At 37.8% G+C, this 16,388-nt stretch overlaps 1 protein-coding gene across 8 annotated transcripts in view; it reads right to left on the bottom strand.

Annotated features, from left to right (window-relative positions):
* Nucleotides 1–16,094, bottom strand: part of Zn72D (Zinc-finger protein 72D) — a 37,936-nt gene extending 21,842 nt beyond the window's left edge. For 5 of the 8 annotated variants that reach the window (XM_068374862.1, XM_068374863.1, XM_068374866.1 and 2 more), the window contains exons 1-6: nt 15,935–16,083; nt 11,017–11,067; nt 5,227–5,552; nt 2,144–2,326; nt 1,262–1,629; nt 10–274 (exon numbers count right to left, since the gene is read on the bottom strand). In XM_068374862.1, the coding sequence (XP_068230963.1) occupies nt 10–274; nt 1,262–1,629; nt 2,144–2,326; nt 5,227–5,552; nt 11,017–11,067; nt 15,935–15,954 (1,213 nt within the window). In that variant the 5' untranslated portion in view covers nt 15,955–16,083. Of the gene's footprint in view, nt 1–9; nt 275–1,261; nt 1,630–2,143; nt 2,327–5,226; nt 5,553–11,016; nt 11,068–15,934 lie in introns of all 8 variants that reach the window. The other 3 variants (XM_068374867.1, XM_068374865.1, XM_068374869.1) reach the window with 3 other exon arrangements.
* Nucleotides 16,095–16,388: the final 294 nt, after the last annotated feature.

The following is a 16,388-nucleotide window of genomic DNA, read 5'->3' as shown; positions in this document are numbered from 1 at the left end:
GTCACTCACCTTCTTCATTCTTAATTTCTTCTATATACTCTTGCCCTACAGGTTCTACATCCTTTTCTTTCAAGTCTAACAACTCCTCCTTCAGATCTTCCTTTTTGCCATCAGTGGCAGGAACGCCTGCATTAGCCGCACCTCCTCCAGCTGCGGTGGTTTTAGCTCCAGTGGTGGAGCCTGACGATGATGTTGATGTCTTCGTAGTACCGCCAACTATTACAGGATCCGTTGAAGGAATGGGTTTTCCTAACTTCTGGTGTAACTTAACTACCTAATGACGAATATAAAATTGGAAATGAGCAACGAAATGGGTTACCTGTATTCCTAAATTGTAGATGTGCAACAAGAAATGTTTAACCAAATTTCAATCATTCTATAAATTTTATATTCATCTCATTTTTCCCTTTCAATTAACTTGCAACTAAGTTTTAATATTACGCTTACGAAGAACTTACGTAATCACGTAGCATATTTCTAATTATATGAGACTTATGTTTCATTAGTTTAAATACAGTTAGAAAAGGCCAAGGCAAACATAATGAAACTTGTAAAACAATGTCCACTCCCATTTACAAAAATTGGCTACACTTAATAAATAAATGAAGATAAAACAGATTCTTGATTGTGTAAAAGATCATCTGTGCAAAACAAATATCTTATATGATCATGCTAGACTTGTAGAGGAAACTAATTCTGACCAGGGAAAATGGCCGACAGATGGGGGTTTTCAACTCGCAAAGACAGCAAGTTACATACTCCAAGAAAAAATGTGAAATTGAGCAAATCCTCTAACAAGACATCCCATTAACCAACACTCAAAACCCACTAAAATATATCCATCCAACTATTCAAATGAAAAGCAAAACATTACTGGCATAACTGTACCCCTCAAAACACAATAAATCATGTAAATGCTTTCCCTTCAATAGATTAATCAGTTGCCTAACTGGTCCCATAATCCAAGTCAATGCTGTACTGTACTATACTACGTTTATCAACATATTCTTAAGAATTCCCTGAAATGCTATAAAATTCTTTTTGTCCCCTAGAATATGAGAAAACCATCCATGTCAATTTTAAAATTTTTATGATGACTGGCTTTTAGTGTTCCCAGAAAAAAAGAAAAAAAAAGATAGGGGAAGATTATGTTCACAACACTATGGCCACAACAAACCACTTCTCCAGAAATATGAAATAAAATATTACATTTTGCAGGTACAGCATGACAAAGCTCAACTTTTAAACTTATAACACTAACCTTTTGATGCTTAGCACCACGAATATGAGCAGCATAGGCATCCGCTCCTGTACAAGTAACATCACAGAGCTCGCATCTAAGAGAAGCCCCATGCCTTGAGGGGGCAGGGCCCGCTTTAGCTGCAGCTTCTTTCTTCTTATGCTTCTGGCCCTCTAAATGCTCCCTGTAAGTCTGGGGACCTGCACAACTTATTTTACATACATCACAGTAATGTAACTGCTGAGGCTTAGGCGGAGCCTTGGGTTTCTGGGTTTTCCCTTGCACTGGGCCAGCTTTCTTGAAAGTTTGCCACGTATTTGCAGTGGTTTTTACAGCAGCAGCAGCTGCTGCAGCTGGCTGTGAAGCTTGTGGAACATATAAAGTAGCAGCTGAAATATGAAAACTTATGAAGGAAACTAGCATGGAGGAAAATTACCAAGACACCTATCCTGCTAAACTAATAATATAGTTTTTCCTTATTTACCCAACTATGTACTATACCTTGAACCCTTAAATGTGGTATAACAAATTCATTCCAACTACAATAATAATTTGTTTTTATAAATCCTAAGGGGTCAAGACAAAGTTGCATTCTCACCTTCATGAAATATGATATAAAAATTTTCATCCCTCCAAAATAATTCATTAAATAGCTCTAGAAATTTAACGATATAATTTATTGAAACACTAGGTACCATCAAATACTACCAAAAACCTCAAGTACAATATAACAATTCTGTACACATCACGGAGGCAATACATACTCTAAGCTGCAGCGTGACAAGGGTGAGAGCTACCTTGAGAAAACAAAACTAGCTACTGTATGTCCAATAATGACAACAACAACAACAACAGAGGAGTAGTGATTAAGTATCAATGACTGTCAATGTACTTATCACTCACCTTTATTACCTGTTGTAGTTTGTGCTGCATACGCAGATGTATTATAGGTTGCAGTGGCTGCTGCAGCACCAGGATATGCGCCTGCATAACTCGTCTTCGGGGTTACGACAGGTGTAGTCTGACGCGAAGTGGTCGTATACGCGCCTGCATTGGTATAGGCAGCCTTGTCTGTCGGGAGAACATCTAAGCTTTTTCATAATCACAACATTACTAAGAGTGAAAACTTTCTATTGCAAATACAGTAAATGTAGGTATATACAAACTATAGCACTATTGTATTAAATTAAAAACTTCAATGTTTCAACATTTGCAAATTTATCAACAATATACTCTAGAGAGGGGTATTTACACATGAATACGCTTTAGAAGAAAACACGATTGATAATATTTTCAGTGACAATCACAATTGAAAATGGAAATTACTTATTTCTAAATTCACTGAAATTGTATTGGCACCAAACTCTTCAAAGCCAATTACATCACCAAGATTAATTTTGCCAAATATATGACATTCTTAAAAAAAAAAATTACAAATTATGAAATAATTTGTATTTTTTTCTTAATGTACTATTTAACAGGGATTATCTTCCAGCTTTACCAAAAGATAGTTCCTATTAAATAGGGTTAGCTTTGTTAATTACAGAACACTATCTATTTTGAGCTCCAGTAGTACTGGGTTTTCATTAAGTGCTGCAATCCCTGAATCAAAGGACAGTGGAGGACTATCTCCTCTACTACAGGGTTAAGAATAAAAGAAGGGTGCCACTTTTGATTTTACAAGTACCATACCACAGAAGATTTGTCTGATATAACATCCATTGTTGACAGTTTCATTTTGCAACTAATGTGATGGTAGAGTTCCTGTAGAGATGAAGAACATGTAGCCTGTGCCAAGTAGAAAGTTCATGAACTGCACTTTACAAAAAAAATCTGCATCAACTAACCATCCATACACCCTAACAAACCATGTGCACACCACCTTGCAATTTGACAACTGTGAATGTCTGATCTCTAGCAGAATGCATATCGGGTGGTGATCGCAATTTGGCACACTAGAAATCCAACTCTAATTATAAATGAGAAATTGATATTTTCAAAATCATGACTACAGATAGAATTTGATGCAACTGTATTCATTAATGGTGGGTGCTGCACCAGGTTCTTCAGGACAAGTATGGGGAAAATGGAAGACAAAATTTTCCCACATAACAAGAAGTCTTTGTGAAACTATAAAATCACAGCCAAAAGATCTCCTTTTCAACAATTTTATGAACCAACTACTTTTCTCTTATAAAGGGTCATCTCATGGAAGACATTGTCTAATCCCCAACCATTAAGGAGGAGAGAATCATACTGTAGACTTTCCTAATGGACCAAGGTTTAGTCCATCCATATACCAAGGCACTTCCCCCAATTTTGGGAGGTAGCGGACATTTAAAAAGTTCAGTGAAGTGATGATTATACAATTTTACATCTATTACTACTGGAACAAAAGATTTCTTTTCACAGAGAACCCCAGTAAAGACAGTCATAAATGTCCCTTCAGAGTGTGGCAAGCACACGATCTGGGTTCACATACCTAATGGGGCTGCCACTAAACTCCTTGCACACGGCCTGGGTTACCAGAGAACAAACTTCTGTACAAAAAATTGTAAGAAGAGATTTTGTGATACCAAAAATGGGCTAGGATACAAAATTCAGAGGTAACTGATTTTAAGGGTTACACAAAAAGAGGGGGATGTAAACTCAATTTATCTACCATGGAAACAAATTGCAAAAGAAATGATTAAATCCAATAATGGTTTAGAAAGACGATCCAACTTTATCCATAGTGGACACAGGGAACAAGGAAAAGCGGGACCAGGGGCACCGAGGTCATTTATAACCTTCAAGTCAGTCATCAAGAGTCCAATAATTATAGCAACACATTCATGGAAAGCCAATGAAGGACACGAGACTGACTGGCAGAATATACATGATGCTATTTCAAATACTCAAAGATACCCTCCATGGATTAAGCACTGGCCTCAAGATACTGGCTGGAGTGAGAAGCTCAGCCTGGGAATAAAAAGACAAGTGAGGCAGTCCCCTCAAACCCTCAACAGATTGTCTTGGATCAGGGATAGTTACACATGAGTGAGTTTATGGTCATGAGGTAAAATGGAAGCCAGGAAGAAGTAATTCAGGCTTTGATGAAAGCGTAGTCATCGTAATGATCACATTCAACCTTAGAAAGAGGGACAGGAGTGGTTTCTAATGACAAATTTCATTATGACCTTCATCCTTAGGAGGAGGGACAGGAATGGTGTCTGATGACAGACATTCCCCCGCAACCAACAGCGAGGAAAGCAATCTGCGGTAGACCTAGGCATGTAAGTATTCAATGATGTCGAGGCAAGCAAACTGACAAATATTTTGGAAAAGGGGAAAATTCAATAATCATCAGGGCAAAATAATATCATTGATCATGTGGCAAAGGGCTGAAGGGCATACAAACAGCAAAGGAGGTGAGGATCTGTATCCCTCAAATACTTATAGGCATTGCACCCATTCCCAGAGGAGCTATAAAGCGAACTGTTGACAACCAATCAAAAGAACATATAACTGTAAGGCTTATGAAAAACAAAAAAACATCAAGTCAAAACAGAACACAACTTAAGCAAGTTATCACATTACATCAAACAGATGAAATTATGCAATGCCATGATCAAGGCACTTTAGAATATAACAGGATAACTCCGCAAGCAGCGAGTACAAGATATTCACAGCATGTGTGGTCACAAAACTATCTAGATAACCGCACAGTGCATACCATGGGAGACCAAATGCCCATGAAGAAAGTTACGTACTAGTCTTTCTAAAAATTCTAGTCTGGTATGTATGGGATTTCAAACAAAAAAATTAGGCATTTGTATGAATAACAAAATAGCGATGGCAAATAATTCAAGGCCTATTGCATACCCTCACAATAGAAAATAAAATATGAACAGAGTATCAAATTCTAAATTATAAACATTGTATAATACTGTTAAAAAAAAAAAATCCAGGCAATTTGGCAACAAACAAAAAGGAAATTTTCTTACTCTGATAGTGTGTATCAGCTGCCGTATAAGCAGTTGCTGAAGAGGGTTGTGCATAATATGTTTTTGAAGAATCATATGCAGCAGCTGCTGCTGCCGCTGCCGTCTGGGTAGTTCTCCCATACCCATAGTCATAAGTTGTTGATGCTGCTGCACTTGGATATGTTGCTGCAGCTGTTGAGTGAGTAGCAGCCGCCGCGGCAGTTTGATAACTAGTATCGTATGTTGATCCTGCTGCACGTTGCGTAGCGTACGTGCCCGTTGGGGTATGGCCTACAGGATAACCAGTCTGTCCTGTCTGGTATGCCGCCGCAGCATTAGCAGCCGCACTGGAAAGCAAAATCAATAGGTTAAAAGAGGTAGCAATACTTCATATACTGTATCAGTTCTTTTTATTAAATGAATAGTAGTGCAGTTTCCTACCAAGTATTTGTATACCAACATGAATTAAACCCATTTGATGTGTCAAGTTTCTGTGTACGTTTCCTGTGCTATGAGCAGTTTGTTACCAATGCTTTGCTCATACAGTTTAAATTACTAGATATAGTTCTTTACACTGGCCTAGTGTTCACATATAAATTATTATTTCTACCTGTACCAACTTCCAACTGTATTTTCAATTTGAAAAAAGATCCCTATAAAGACATCATCATCATCATATGTATGCTGCTATTCCTTTATGACCTGCAGAACTATTTTCAAGTTACTTTACCTCTAGCGCATCTAACTTCAAGATAAAACCCAGTTTCCTAATAACTTTCAGCATCATTCATTCTTTCCGTAGGCAGTTTCATACATCAGTAATCTGTTCCGTATAGCGTACTGAACGGCTCTATTGCATTCAGAAGTGAAAAAATACATTCAGTAGCCATACTCAACAGTGCTCGCCTTACCTATAGAAAGAAGGTTAGTTCAAGTGACAGACATATTTTACATCCAAAATTCCTACTACCTTCAGCGCCATTTAATGCACCTGACGGCCATCTTTTGAATAAAGGTTAGTGGAGGTTGGGCAGTTGGATAGAAGGAAGGAAGCAGGAACAGGTAATGTAAAAGGATATAAAGCAAAAACAGCCACAGGCCAAAGGAATGCTCTACTTAAGAAATAGCCTAAAAACCACGCTATGAGGTGCAGTGATGGTACTGCCAGCCCCTCCCTCACCTTGTAGTTTTGTTTAGCCTTGCTAAATGAATAAGATAAAAAGTAAAATCTTTAAACACGCCGCTTATTACGTTAAATAATAGCAGCATTTTAAATTAACAGTTCTGTAGAATAACAGCTACACATTGATAAAGTTCTAGTAGAGTATTTAAAATATGCAATTTTGGTTAAAATACTAAAGGACATGCAAATTTTCTTACTAAACAAAGCTCAGACATTATTGGGCAGTTTTCAGATATATCGACTAACTTTTCTCAGCATGAAAAAGTTAGCAGTTTATCATAGGTGCTTTTTGAAATGCTTTTTTCCATTAAAGTTTTAATACTATTCAATAGAGTACATAACAGTAATTTTCTTTTAGTAGTAGAGTTCCCTTAACAGTACATTCATTTGTACACAGCTTTATGGATTCTTAATGGGGATTTGGAAAAGGGAATTATTTAATTTTTTAATATGTCCCATTGAGTAATAAATATAATCAGCAGTCTCCTTTGTGCTTTACGTACAACACGGCATGTCTTCAGCAACACTTTACTAACAGCTTTTTACAAATTGTATTCATTTTGCTACATCTACCAAGCTTTTAATAACAAGGATAACTGACCCAACCTTGTATTTATAAACACGTAGTCCTTCATCTACCCAAATTGGACGGGAGGCGAAATGGGAATTGACACCTATCTACTGCATACTAAAAGTAAGACTGTGGTAGAAAAAAAAACTCCTTTGCTCAGCGCAACTAAGTACTTGCACTTGTACAAATCCTCTGACAGACTCACTGGTGTTTACTCATTTTGGAATGGGGATACCTTAACGTGGTGAAAGGGTTTGTGTATTGCCATGATCAGCAAAGTTGTACTTCTCAGATTCACCACTGAAGGTTGGTTTGCTCCGATTGATAAAACAAGTATCCCACCATTTCCGATTCGCAGTGGTCAGTCCCCATTGGATTAGAAATGACTGCATATTCTGTTGTACTCTGAAGTGTGGTGGTTGTGGTTTGGTATGCTTTGCTGGTATTTATGTTTTTATACTTTAAAAATAATAAAATAAAGAATAAAAGCTGAAAACTATTCTGCCTTTGGTCCCTACGATGAAATTGCGTAAAATTGTCCAATTAGAGGAGATGTCGCAGTCATGGGTTCATGACACTTGGGTTTATTAGAGGGAGACTATGATTCACCTTACTACACTACTAGTACTCACTGAAAAATTGCAGAAAAAAAAAAAAGACATTAAACTGATAATTTTTGGCATTTCTTTCTGTTTCTAATGATTTTGTTACCACACTTGTTGACTAGCACTTTTGGTAGTATGATCTACACCCTCATGTATTTGATTTAAAATTTTCCTAGAATACAACCCCCTTGGTCTTTTAACTGGATATCTTCCTATCGATCACTGGAACGGCCACAGACAAAAACTTTGGGAAAAGTACGCCCACAGGGTAAAGGGGGATCTCCTTATAGCTCATTATACAGTTCCTTCTTTAGAATTAGGAATAGTAAGGCAAGGCTAAGGCTGGTTTGAGCGCTGGGATTTGATCATAAAAGGCCCCAACCTTAATTCTTTGTGGTGACATATTCCTTAGGCAAAAGGTATTGTCACTGAACACAGAGTTGTTAATTCCTACCTGAAAATGTCATTCCCAGTCATATAAGGGAAAATGGAATGTGTGACTACCGCAAACCACTGATCCACCATGTGTGTGACGTGATGTTAAACGGCTATTAGCGCTGAAGCTATATGGTACTCGACTTGATTTACCATCCACATCCCTTCATCAAATACTCTGGTCCATCTCCTCTACTCCCAGAGTTCTAGCTAATGAATCAGAAGTTCCGCTAACTCGCACATCAGGAGCACTGCTCACTGATAAGTCGGGCGCTCCTTTTCCTCACTTGCCATCTAGAAAACTGACTTAAGAACAACTGTCTGGCCCATTACCAGATAAGGGCACTGACCATAATTCCCAAGAATCATTTTTCCTATGATGTGTAGGACCTGCTTCATACATTGACTAACAGTCAGAGCAACTGTTCTCTAAGAATTTCTGGCGCATATCTAAAGACCGGTCTTTGATTATCCATAGTGGATGCATGCTTTTACTGTTCGATGAACAAATGTCTTTATGTTTTTTGATTAACAGATTTTCTGGATTGATAAAGTATACAGTATACACAGATATGCATGTAGAAAATGAATTACAGTACTGTTGAGAGGGAAGATTTTTGCCAGGATACAGAACGAATGTGTTGAGCACGTGAAGCCTATACTGTGGGTGTAGGAAGTAAAGAAAAGTGCTTGAATTATTTCATAAAATGTAGAATATGGATGAATGAAGATGTGTGTGACTTTTTCTGTGAATGATACAGTACGTACACTAGAGAGGCATGCAGTACTGTAAGTCTACTGTACAGGAGTTCAAATTGGGATGTATGGATTCAATCTATTGGATTTCTGAAACTGGTGCAGAAATGGGTATTGAGATGTCCCTATTTAGCTCACAGAAAAGTCTACTGTTGCACAATGAGGTAAAGTCAAGAGATTGGACAGCAAAAAAGGATGAACGAAATCTAGAGTGATGAGAGATTAGAAGGCTTGAAAGTTCCATAAATAATGCATCCAGTGCACTGACAGCACTTTTTGGTTCAAGATTTGAGGGTGTATGTATGATAGCGGCCAACTGTATGTACGATCACGGCTAACTTACAATACGGCATTGTAAGGGGATCTCAGGGGGGCGTTAGCTCCCCTGTTTGGCAAGTAGGTAAGGACATGGCTTGTACGTTAGGTTAGTTGATGTTGATTTTTAATCCACACAGGAGGAACTGGCCGCTGATACTGTATACAAAGGCTCCAAGTTTTGTATGGATATAGCAAGCTTCTAGGAGTAAGGTTTATCAGAAAGGAATTTACGAATGTAGCTACATGTGAAGATTATCAATAATGACAAATGCTGAATATGTATAAAAGTTAACCTATTTTTAGGTCAAGTACGAGTGAAATGTTTGAAATCGTGCTATCGTGTGTAGTCGCCTGTTATAGCAAAATATGTGGCTATGGAGAAATTAATCATATGAAGAAGTTTGTACAGTGATGCCTCAGGATACGGTTTCTTATCCTGAGTCGTGTTTTACATGTAAATAGCCTAATCCGTTCCAAGCCTTACAAAAAGTCACCTTTTCTTTCATAATCACGCTAAACTGTAGTAATAAACATGCAATGCAGCCATTTCTATCATTCAATAATTAACCCAACTGTTAAAAACAGCCTAATCCATTCCAGAAACCACCATGAGATTATTCAATAATGTAGTTATAGCCTAGTTATCCCCTCCAAGCCCTAAGAAAACGGTCCATTTTCTTTACTACTATATAAAAGTTACGGTACTGTATGTAAAGCATTTGGATCAGTGAAGGTGTATTGTTACCAGTACACCTAATTTAAGGGTTGATACCATGAAAAAAAAGGCACTGAACTCTCGGCGACGAGTTGGGATCTCGTAAGCTTTTCGTATACTGGGGCATAAAAATCTTTGTATCGCTTTTCATATCCTGAATTTTTCGTAAGCAGAAACTCTCGTATCCAGAGGTATCACTGTATATGCAGTCCAAGAAAAGCAAGAAAAATTTAAAAGATTTGGGACACCAAAAATTGGAATGAAGGTTAAGCAGACAGCTGAAGACAGGTTGCAGCTCGTTATAAGTAAATAGCACTACTTAGAACAAATGCCACAAATGAATGTGATGAAAATGACTCAAATGTTTTTTGGGAAAAAAAAGATATGCAATGGTGAACTTGAAATTTTGGACACATGGCAAGTAGAACAAACAACAGAGGATAAGTTACTGAATTTCAAGTGTGATTTTAAGTGAGATGATTCTAATAGGTGAGTAAGAGGGACTACTGACTTAATGTAGAGGTCTTCCAAAAGGGGCTTGAATGTAGGTTGGAAATGTTAAGACTGAATTTTGGGTTGGTAATGCGAAGAAACTTTATTTGGGAGGAATGTAATGTACTGAATATATTTTTTTCATGACTCGCTATCCTTTTCCACTGATCTTGTCTTCTTTCATAGAATGTGCGGAATTCCTGCTATGTGGAAAAATGTCTGCTGACTGCTCTACTATACTGAAGTGTTAATTCACAAGATTATGGGAAGTCAAAATATTATAAACCAGAATTATAAAAATTATTCATCGTGAACCAAAAATTACCTTAATTCTTTCAACTCACTCCAGGTGTATGGTTGCCTAATGCATATACATGAGCATCGCTTTTCATACAGTGATTGCGTTGTTTACAGTACACTAATTGCCGATTCTTCATCATACATTAAATCAACTGTTTGAATAAAAAAAATGGCTATTTTTGGGGGAAAGAAAAACTTACTGGCAACTCAACTGTAAGCTCTCATGTTGTCATAGGGAAGAACAACATAAAAAAAGCGCCTTCTGGATCATTCTCAGTTGTTTGTTGCCATGAGGAACAACATGGGTTTAAAGTAATGTTCTCAGTTACAGAACCATCTTTGTTATAAACCTCCACTGTGACACCTCCGACTGTAGAGATCTTTTATAGATTATAGTTTTTCATAACTGTCTGCATTTTGTGCGAATTTTACTTACTTTAAGCCATGCCACGAAGATTGGGTTGAATCATTAGCCGCTTGGAGAACGCTGAAAAAGGCACAAAGGCTTTTATAGGGGCTACAAAGAAACGAGATACACATGGCTGTGCCTCAGTTTCCGATACTACTCCTGTGAACTGAAGGTGTTTCAAACAAAACACAGGACGAGGATATAACAAAGTGCTATCCATCGCTGTTGTGTCATTGTACAGGAAAATATCTTCCATAAATTTAGGAAAAAAATTGTCAGTGAAACATTGTGTGTAAATTACTCATAATTAGCTTGATATGTATGCTTCTACTGTTTGAGATACCGTGTTCAGAAGGAAGTAATCCACTCACACGCTGCAACTTGTGTATTGTACTGTTGGATAACTAAGCCGTGGTTATGCCGCAGCGGATAAAAAGAACTTTGGTGAAACTAAGACATTTTGATCAGAAATTGTACAGAATTTGCAAATTTAGTGGATAATTTACATGTGCTCCAGCCAACTTGGTCAACCATACACCTCGAGACAGGATTATCAATGCATCAGACTACAGGTGATCTTTCAATGATTTATCATGAAGGTATTGATGATGTATGCATTGTTCAATGGATCAGTCAACGTAAATCTCTCAATGATTAACGTACATAATACACTCAGGAAGGGGGAAGGGAGAGTTACAAACCAAGCTGATGCTTCCTGTGAGGAGAATAATTTGAAAACTGAACATGTCCAGACTAGCATCGTCGTATGTGAAACGGACTACAGTATACCAAATTTGGTTCAAGAAACTACCGGATATCCTTACATTTCACTGGTCGAAGGCAGAAAGATAGTGTTGCTTAACTCTGACCTAAACCTATCGATATATTGCTTTACGATGGGATGGGAAAAAAAAAAAAAAAATGCCAGAGCCATAACCCATTGCCCCAGTACTTATACAGTACCGTAGACAAGTTATAGATTGCCCACCACATCACGCTAAGTTGAAAGTGCCATTAATGAAATTAATGAGAATGACAGGACTGGTGCTTGATATGAGTGAGCGAGTTACATTGGGCTTAGGAATTTCAAAAGCAATGTGAATTCTTTATATTAAAATTTCGAATATCCTCTCAAGACATCTTTGGAGGTTTCGAAATAAACCATGTTACTTATACTTCACCACATTCTTTAACCCTTTAACCCCCAAAGGACGTACTGGTACGTTTCACAAAACTCATCCCTTTACCCCCTTGGACGTACCGGTACGTCCTTGCAAAGAACTATTAATTTTTTTTTTTTTTTTTGCATATTTTTGATAATTTTTTGAGAAACTTCAGGCATTCTCCAAGAGAATGAGACCAACCTGACCTCTCTATGACAAAAATTAAGGCTGTTAGAGCAATCTAAAAAAAAAAAAAAAAATACTGCAAAATGTACTTGAAAAAATTAACCCCTGGGGGTTAAGGGTTGGAAAGTTCCAAATAGCCTGGGGGTAAAAGGGTTAATAATGCAGGTAAACAAAAGGGGACCTATCAGCAAATCTACTGTATATACTGTACTACCTAAGAAGTACAGTATGTACGGTAATTTAAGAGTGGGGGTGAAGCTCAAGACGAACAATGAAAAGGCGCACGATATCTTGGTTTGCAAAAATGTCTCCTGTTACATCCTATTTCTACTATTTCAGAGCATTGTATAAAGTAGTAGCTCAGCATATCTCTAAATCTCAGGAAATTATCAAACCCGATCAAACATTACAAAGTCGAATTTCAAAAAAAAAAAAAAAAAAAAAAAAAAATCTGACCTTACTTTACTGCAGTACACTACTTGTAATCAAATATTTATGAAAAAATTTATATAACACAAACTAAAGGGTATTTTGAACCCCATTACCAAATTCAGAAGCTAGAAATACTTTAACTTAAGATAGCTATTTTCGGAAAAAATACCCTATTTACCGCTCTTTCTTTTTTGGGTCACCCTGACAGAAGACTGAGAACTGTTCAAACAAATTCCCGACAGGTGATAAAAGTAAAAAATGCCATTTCCATTTTCTGTTTTATTTCTAGTACCATTTGCAACCTACAATCATAACTTTTCTTGTCGTGTGACTTTTTCCCCGCCACATCCACAGTTCCCATAAACGCTCAATTCATTTGAATACTACCTCCTCCCCACCTTCGTCACACATTTGGAACATTTTTATTTAAAGTCAGTATTAGCTGCATCCAATACAGTGGCCATTTCCCTTTTAAAGGAAACAAAAAGTGTTACTGGTGAGATAACAGGCGTTTTCAATGGTTTTGATGTCGACATTCGTCGGAAACAAGCGTTTTCTAAGTTTTACGGATGGGTTATACAAAGAGATACTTCTGAGAAAGAGAAAAAAAAAAAAAAAAAAAAGTTTCAAGATTTATGCAGATTGAGAAACAAAGGGGACCTTTATATATCAGCGGCCAGTTCCTCCTTCAGCGTGCATAAAAAATGGACACCAACTAACCTAAACCGCCCCCCCCCCCCACCAACTTGACCTACAAGCCATGTACTACTTAACCCAAGAGGGGGAGGGCTAACCCCCGCTGCAACCCTTTACACTGCTATATTCTTAGTCATTATACACAAAGGTGGCCGCTATCATACATACACCCCAAAACAAAGTACTGTATTAAGATTTAGTCTTAAGGATAAGAGGCTATCTAAATAGTGTCACCCAACCCACTAAGGAATTAGGTAAGAAAACAGCTCAGTTACGCAATGCTATTGTGACTTTGTTTCACATTTAAAAGATTCTTCAGTCATTCACATTTAAAAGATTCTTCAGTCATAACATCTAGAATCTTAAAACTGCTATACAGTAATTTGAAAATTAAAGATTCCCACAACAATTACCATATGAACAGTTCAATGCACCAATAAATCAACCTGAAACATCTTGTCTTCGTTAGGAAAACAACCTAGAGTAATTACTTCCCAAAAAAGTTTGTGCATGTATAACATTCAAGTCTAGCAGAGCTGATTTTTTCCTAACCCAGTCCCACCATTCTGCAACTGTCTTGTTTTCAAATAATACAAGGCTAAAAGGTTGGAGATTCGCAGGAGCATAGGCCACCCGTAAGTACATGGCGATCTAAGTATCGCACTACCTTCATTACGAACATATAGGAGGAAGCGGTTGTTGTGGCCTGATTGGTAACGTCTCTGTCTGGTGTTTGCCACACTGGGATTCGAGTCCCTTTAGACTTGTTAGTGTCTGCAACATTACCATCCTTGTGAGCTAAGTTTGGGGGAGCCTATAGGTCTAACTGCTGAGTCATTAGCAGCCACTGCATGACCCTCCCTGGTCCTAGCTTGGGTGCTGATCATATAATATATGGTCAGTCTCTAGGGCATTGTCCTGATTGCTAAGGAATTCCATAACAAATTACTCATATTTCAGTAAGCAAATCCATTATAACCTAAAGAGCTGATCCTATATTATATTTATATGAGGTATGTTTGCAAATCAACATTGAACATAGACTAACTTGCCCTACGGCAGTACGAGGTTACGAACATAACTCATGAGGCCCGGCACCATGATCATAGAGTCGAGGACATGAAAATTACAAGATAATGAGAGGAAAATTCATAGAAGTATATACCTTACTGGGTGTGTATGTATGATAGCGGCCGACTGAGAATACGGCAGTGTAAGGGGGTCGCAGGGGGCACCAACCCCAATAAAGTAAGTAGGTAAGGACACGATTTGTAGGTTAGATTGGGGGGGGGGGGGGAGTTAGGGTTAGTTGGTGACAATTTTTAATGCACGCTAGAGGAACTAGCTGCTAATCTACAAAGGCTCCCGTTGCCACAATGGTATCTACGAACGAAAACTACCCAATAACGTGTCAATTGCTTCGTCGTGGCTCAATTGAAACAATTACCCGATCCTCTATTCCGGCAAGCGGTACGTATTGCATTGAGTTAGCCGAGTTGGTATGTGTTTTCCCAGAAAACATTAAGTGAACAAACCACCTATACATTGACCGTCAGCCTGGAATAAATGGTTAATTACGTACGAGATGACTATGTTACAACGCGACCCGATCCCACCGTTTCTATGCATGTCGGAAAAATTGCTCAAGTAAGCAAGCTCATGTTCGGTATTAACGCAACTCTAAATTAAGACACACGCCTAACATAGTGTTTGTAAATTGTACGCTTCGCCTAGAATGGGCCGTATAGTATACGCCTACCCTAGAATGGCCCATAGAGTATACGCCCAACCTAATATGACCTGTACCGTACGGCCCCTACCAAAAATGACGTACAGCGTACACCTAACCTAAGATGCCCTGTAAGGTGTACATACTACATAGAATGCCACGAACAATATATACTCGAATAAGAACCTTAGTGTATTTAACTAAACCAAATTGACTCATACAGTATTCAGCTAAGACAAAATGGCCTATACTGTATACGAACATGAAATGGTCTGTGCAATACGTGTGAATTATTCGTACCTACAGCAGGCAGGCCCTAAGAGTACGCCATCTACAAAATATCTAATATTGGCTATTCTATCTAAGCTAATCCTCACCATATAATTGGAAGAGAAATCCGAAAAGTTAACAGAGAAAAATAAGATAGAATAATCGATAGTATACCATAGCAATGGTCAACAGAGGAAAGGTCCCTAACAAAATGCCGTTGGCCATACGGAGTACCGTTCATGTTTTCGTCTCTTTTGATGACATGAAGGTTTTATTTTGAGCTTATGTCTAAAATAACATGACAGATACACTTAAATTTGCAAACAAACGAAAGTTATTTCCGTTTGCAAATAAGCATTAGGAGTTATCATGCGCGGAATATGGATGCGCATTACACTAACCATTAATTTTCAGGCCTAAATAACGAAATGGACACTTATAATAAAACATTAACAAGATCAGTACACACCTGAGACCACTCCAGTACATCTTGGTATATAATCCGAGAGAAAACTATAAAATAAACGATGATTTAAATCTTCGAACGTCTAATACTATTTAACCCTCATAGAGAGCCGAGCAGAAGCCGGGGAAGAAGGAACCGTAGCACACCGTCAGCGTGCTTCTTCTCGCTCTTCCGCGCCGCAAAGTAGTGCCAAGGAATTTCATTTAAAAAAATAATTAAATCTCTTTTATTGAATTGAGCATCTCGAAATGTATACGTAGATTATAATATCTTGGAAATACATCCATTAATTTGGGGTTCTTTTGAACAAAAGCCATTCATCCCTGACCATGGGTGTTTCACCCCACCGTCGTCATGTCGATGACAAAAAAAAAAAGCTTAAGTAATGACTTTCTTTACAATACCAAACGAGTTGTCACGGCATTTTTTTATTGTATCTCATCAGTCGATTAAATTA

This window comes from Palaemon carinicauda, chromosome 6 (assembly GCF_036898095.1).
Source record: "Palaemon carinicauda isolate YSFRI2023 chromosome 6, ASM3689809v2, whole genome shotgun sequence".
Lineage (NCBI taxonomy): Eukaryota > Metazoa > Arthropoda > Malacostraca > Decapoda > Palaemonidae > Palaemon > Palaemon carinicauda.
This window is presented reverse-complemented; position numbering and strand designations above follow the sequence as displayed.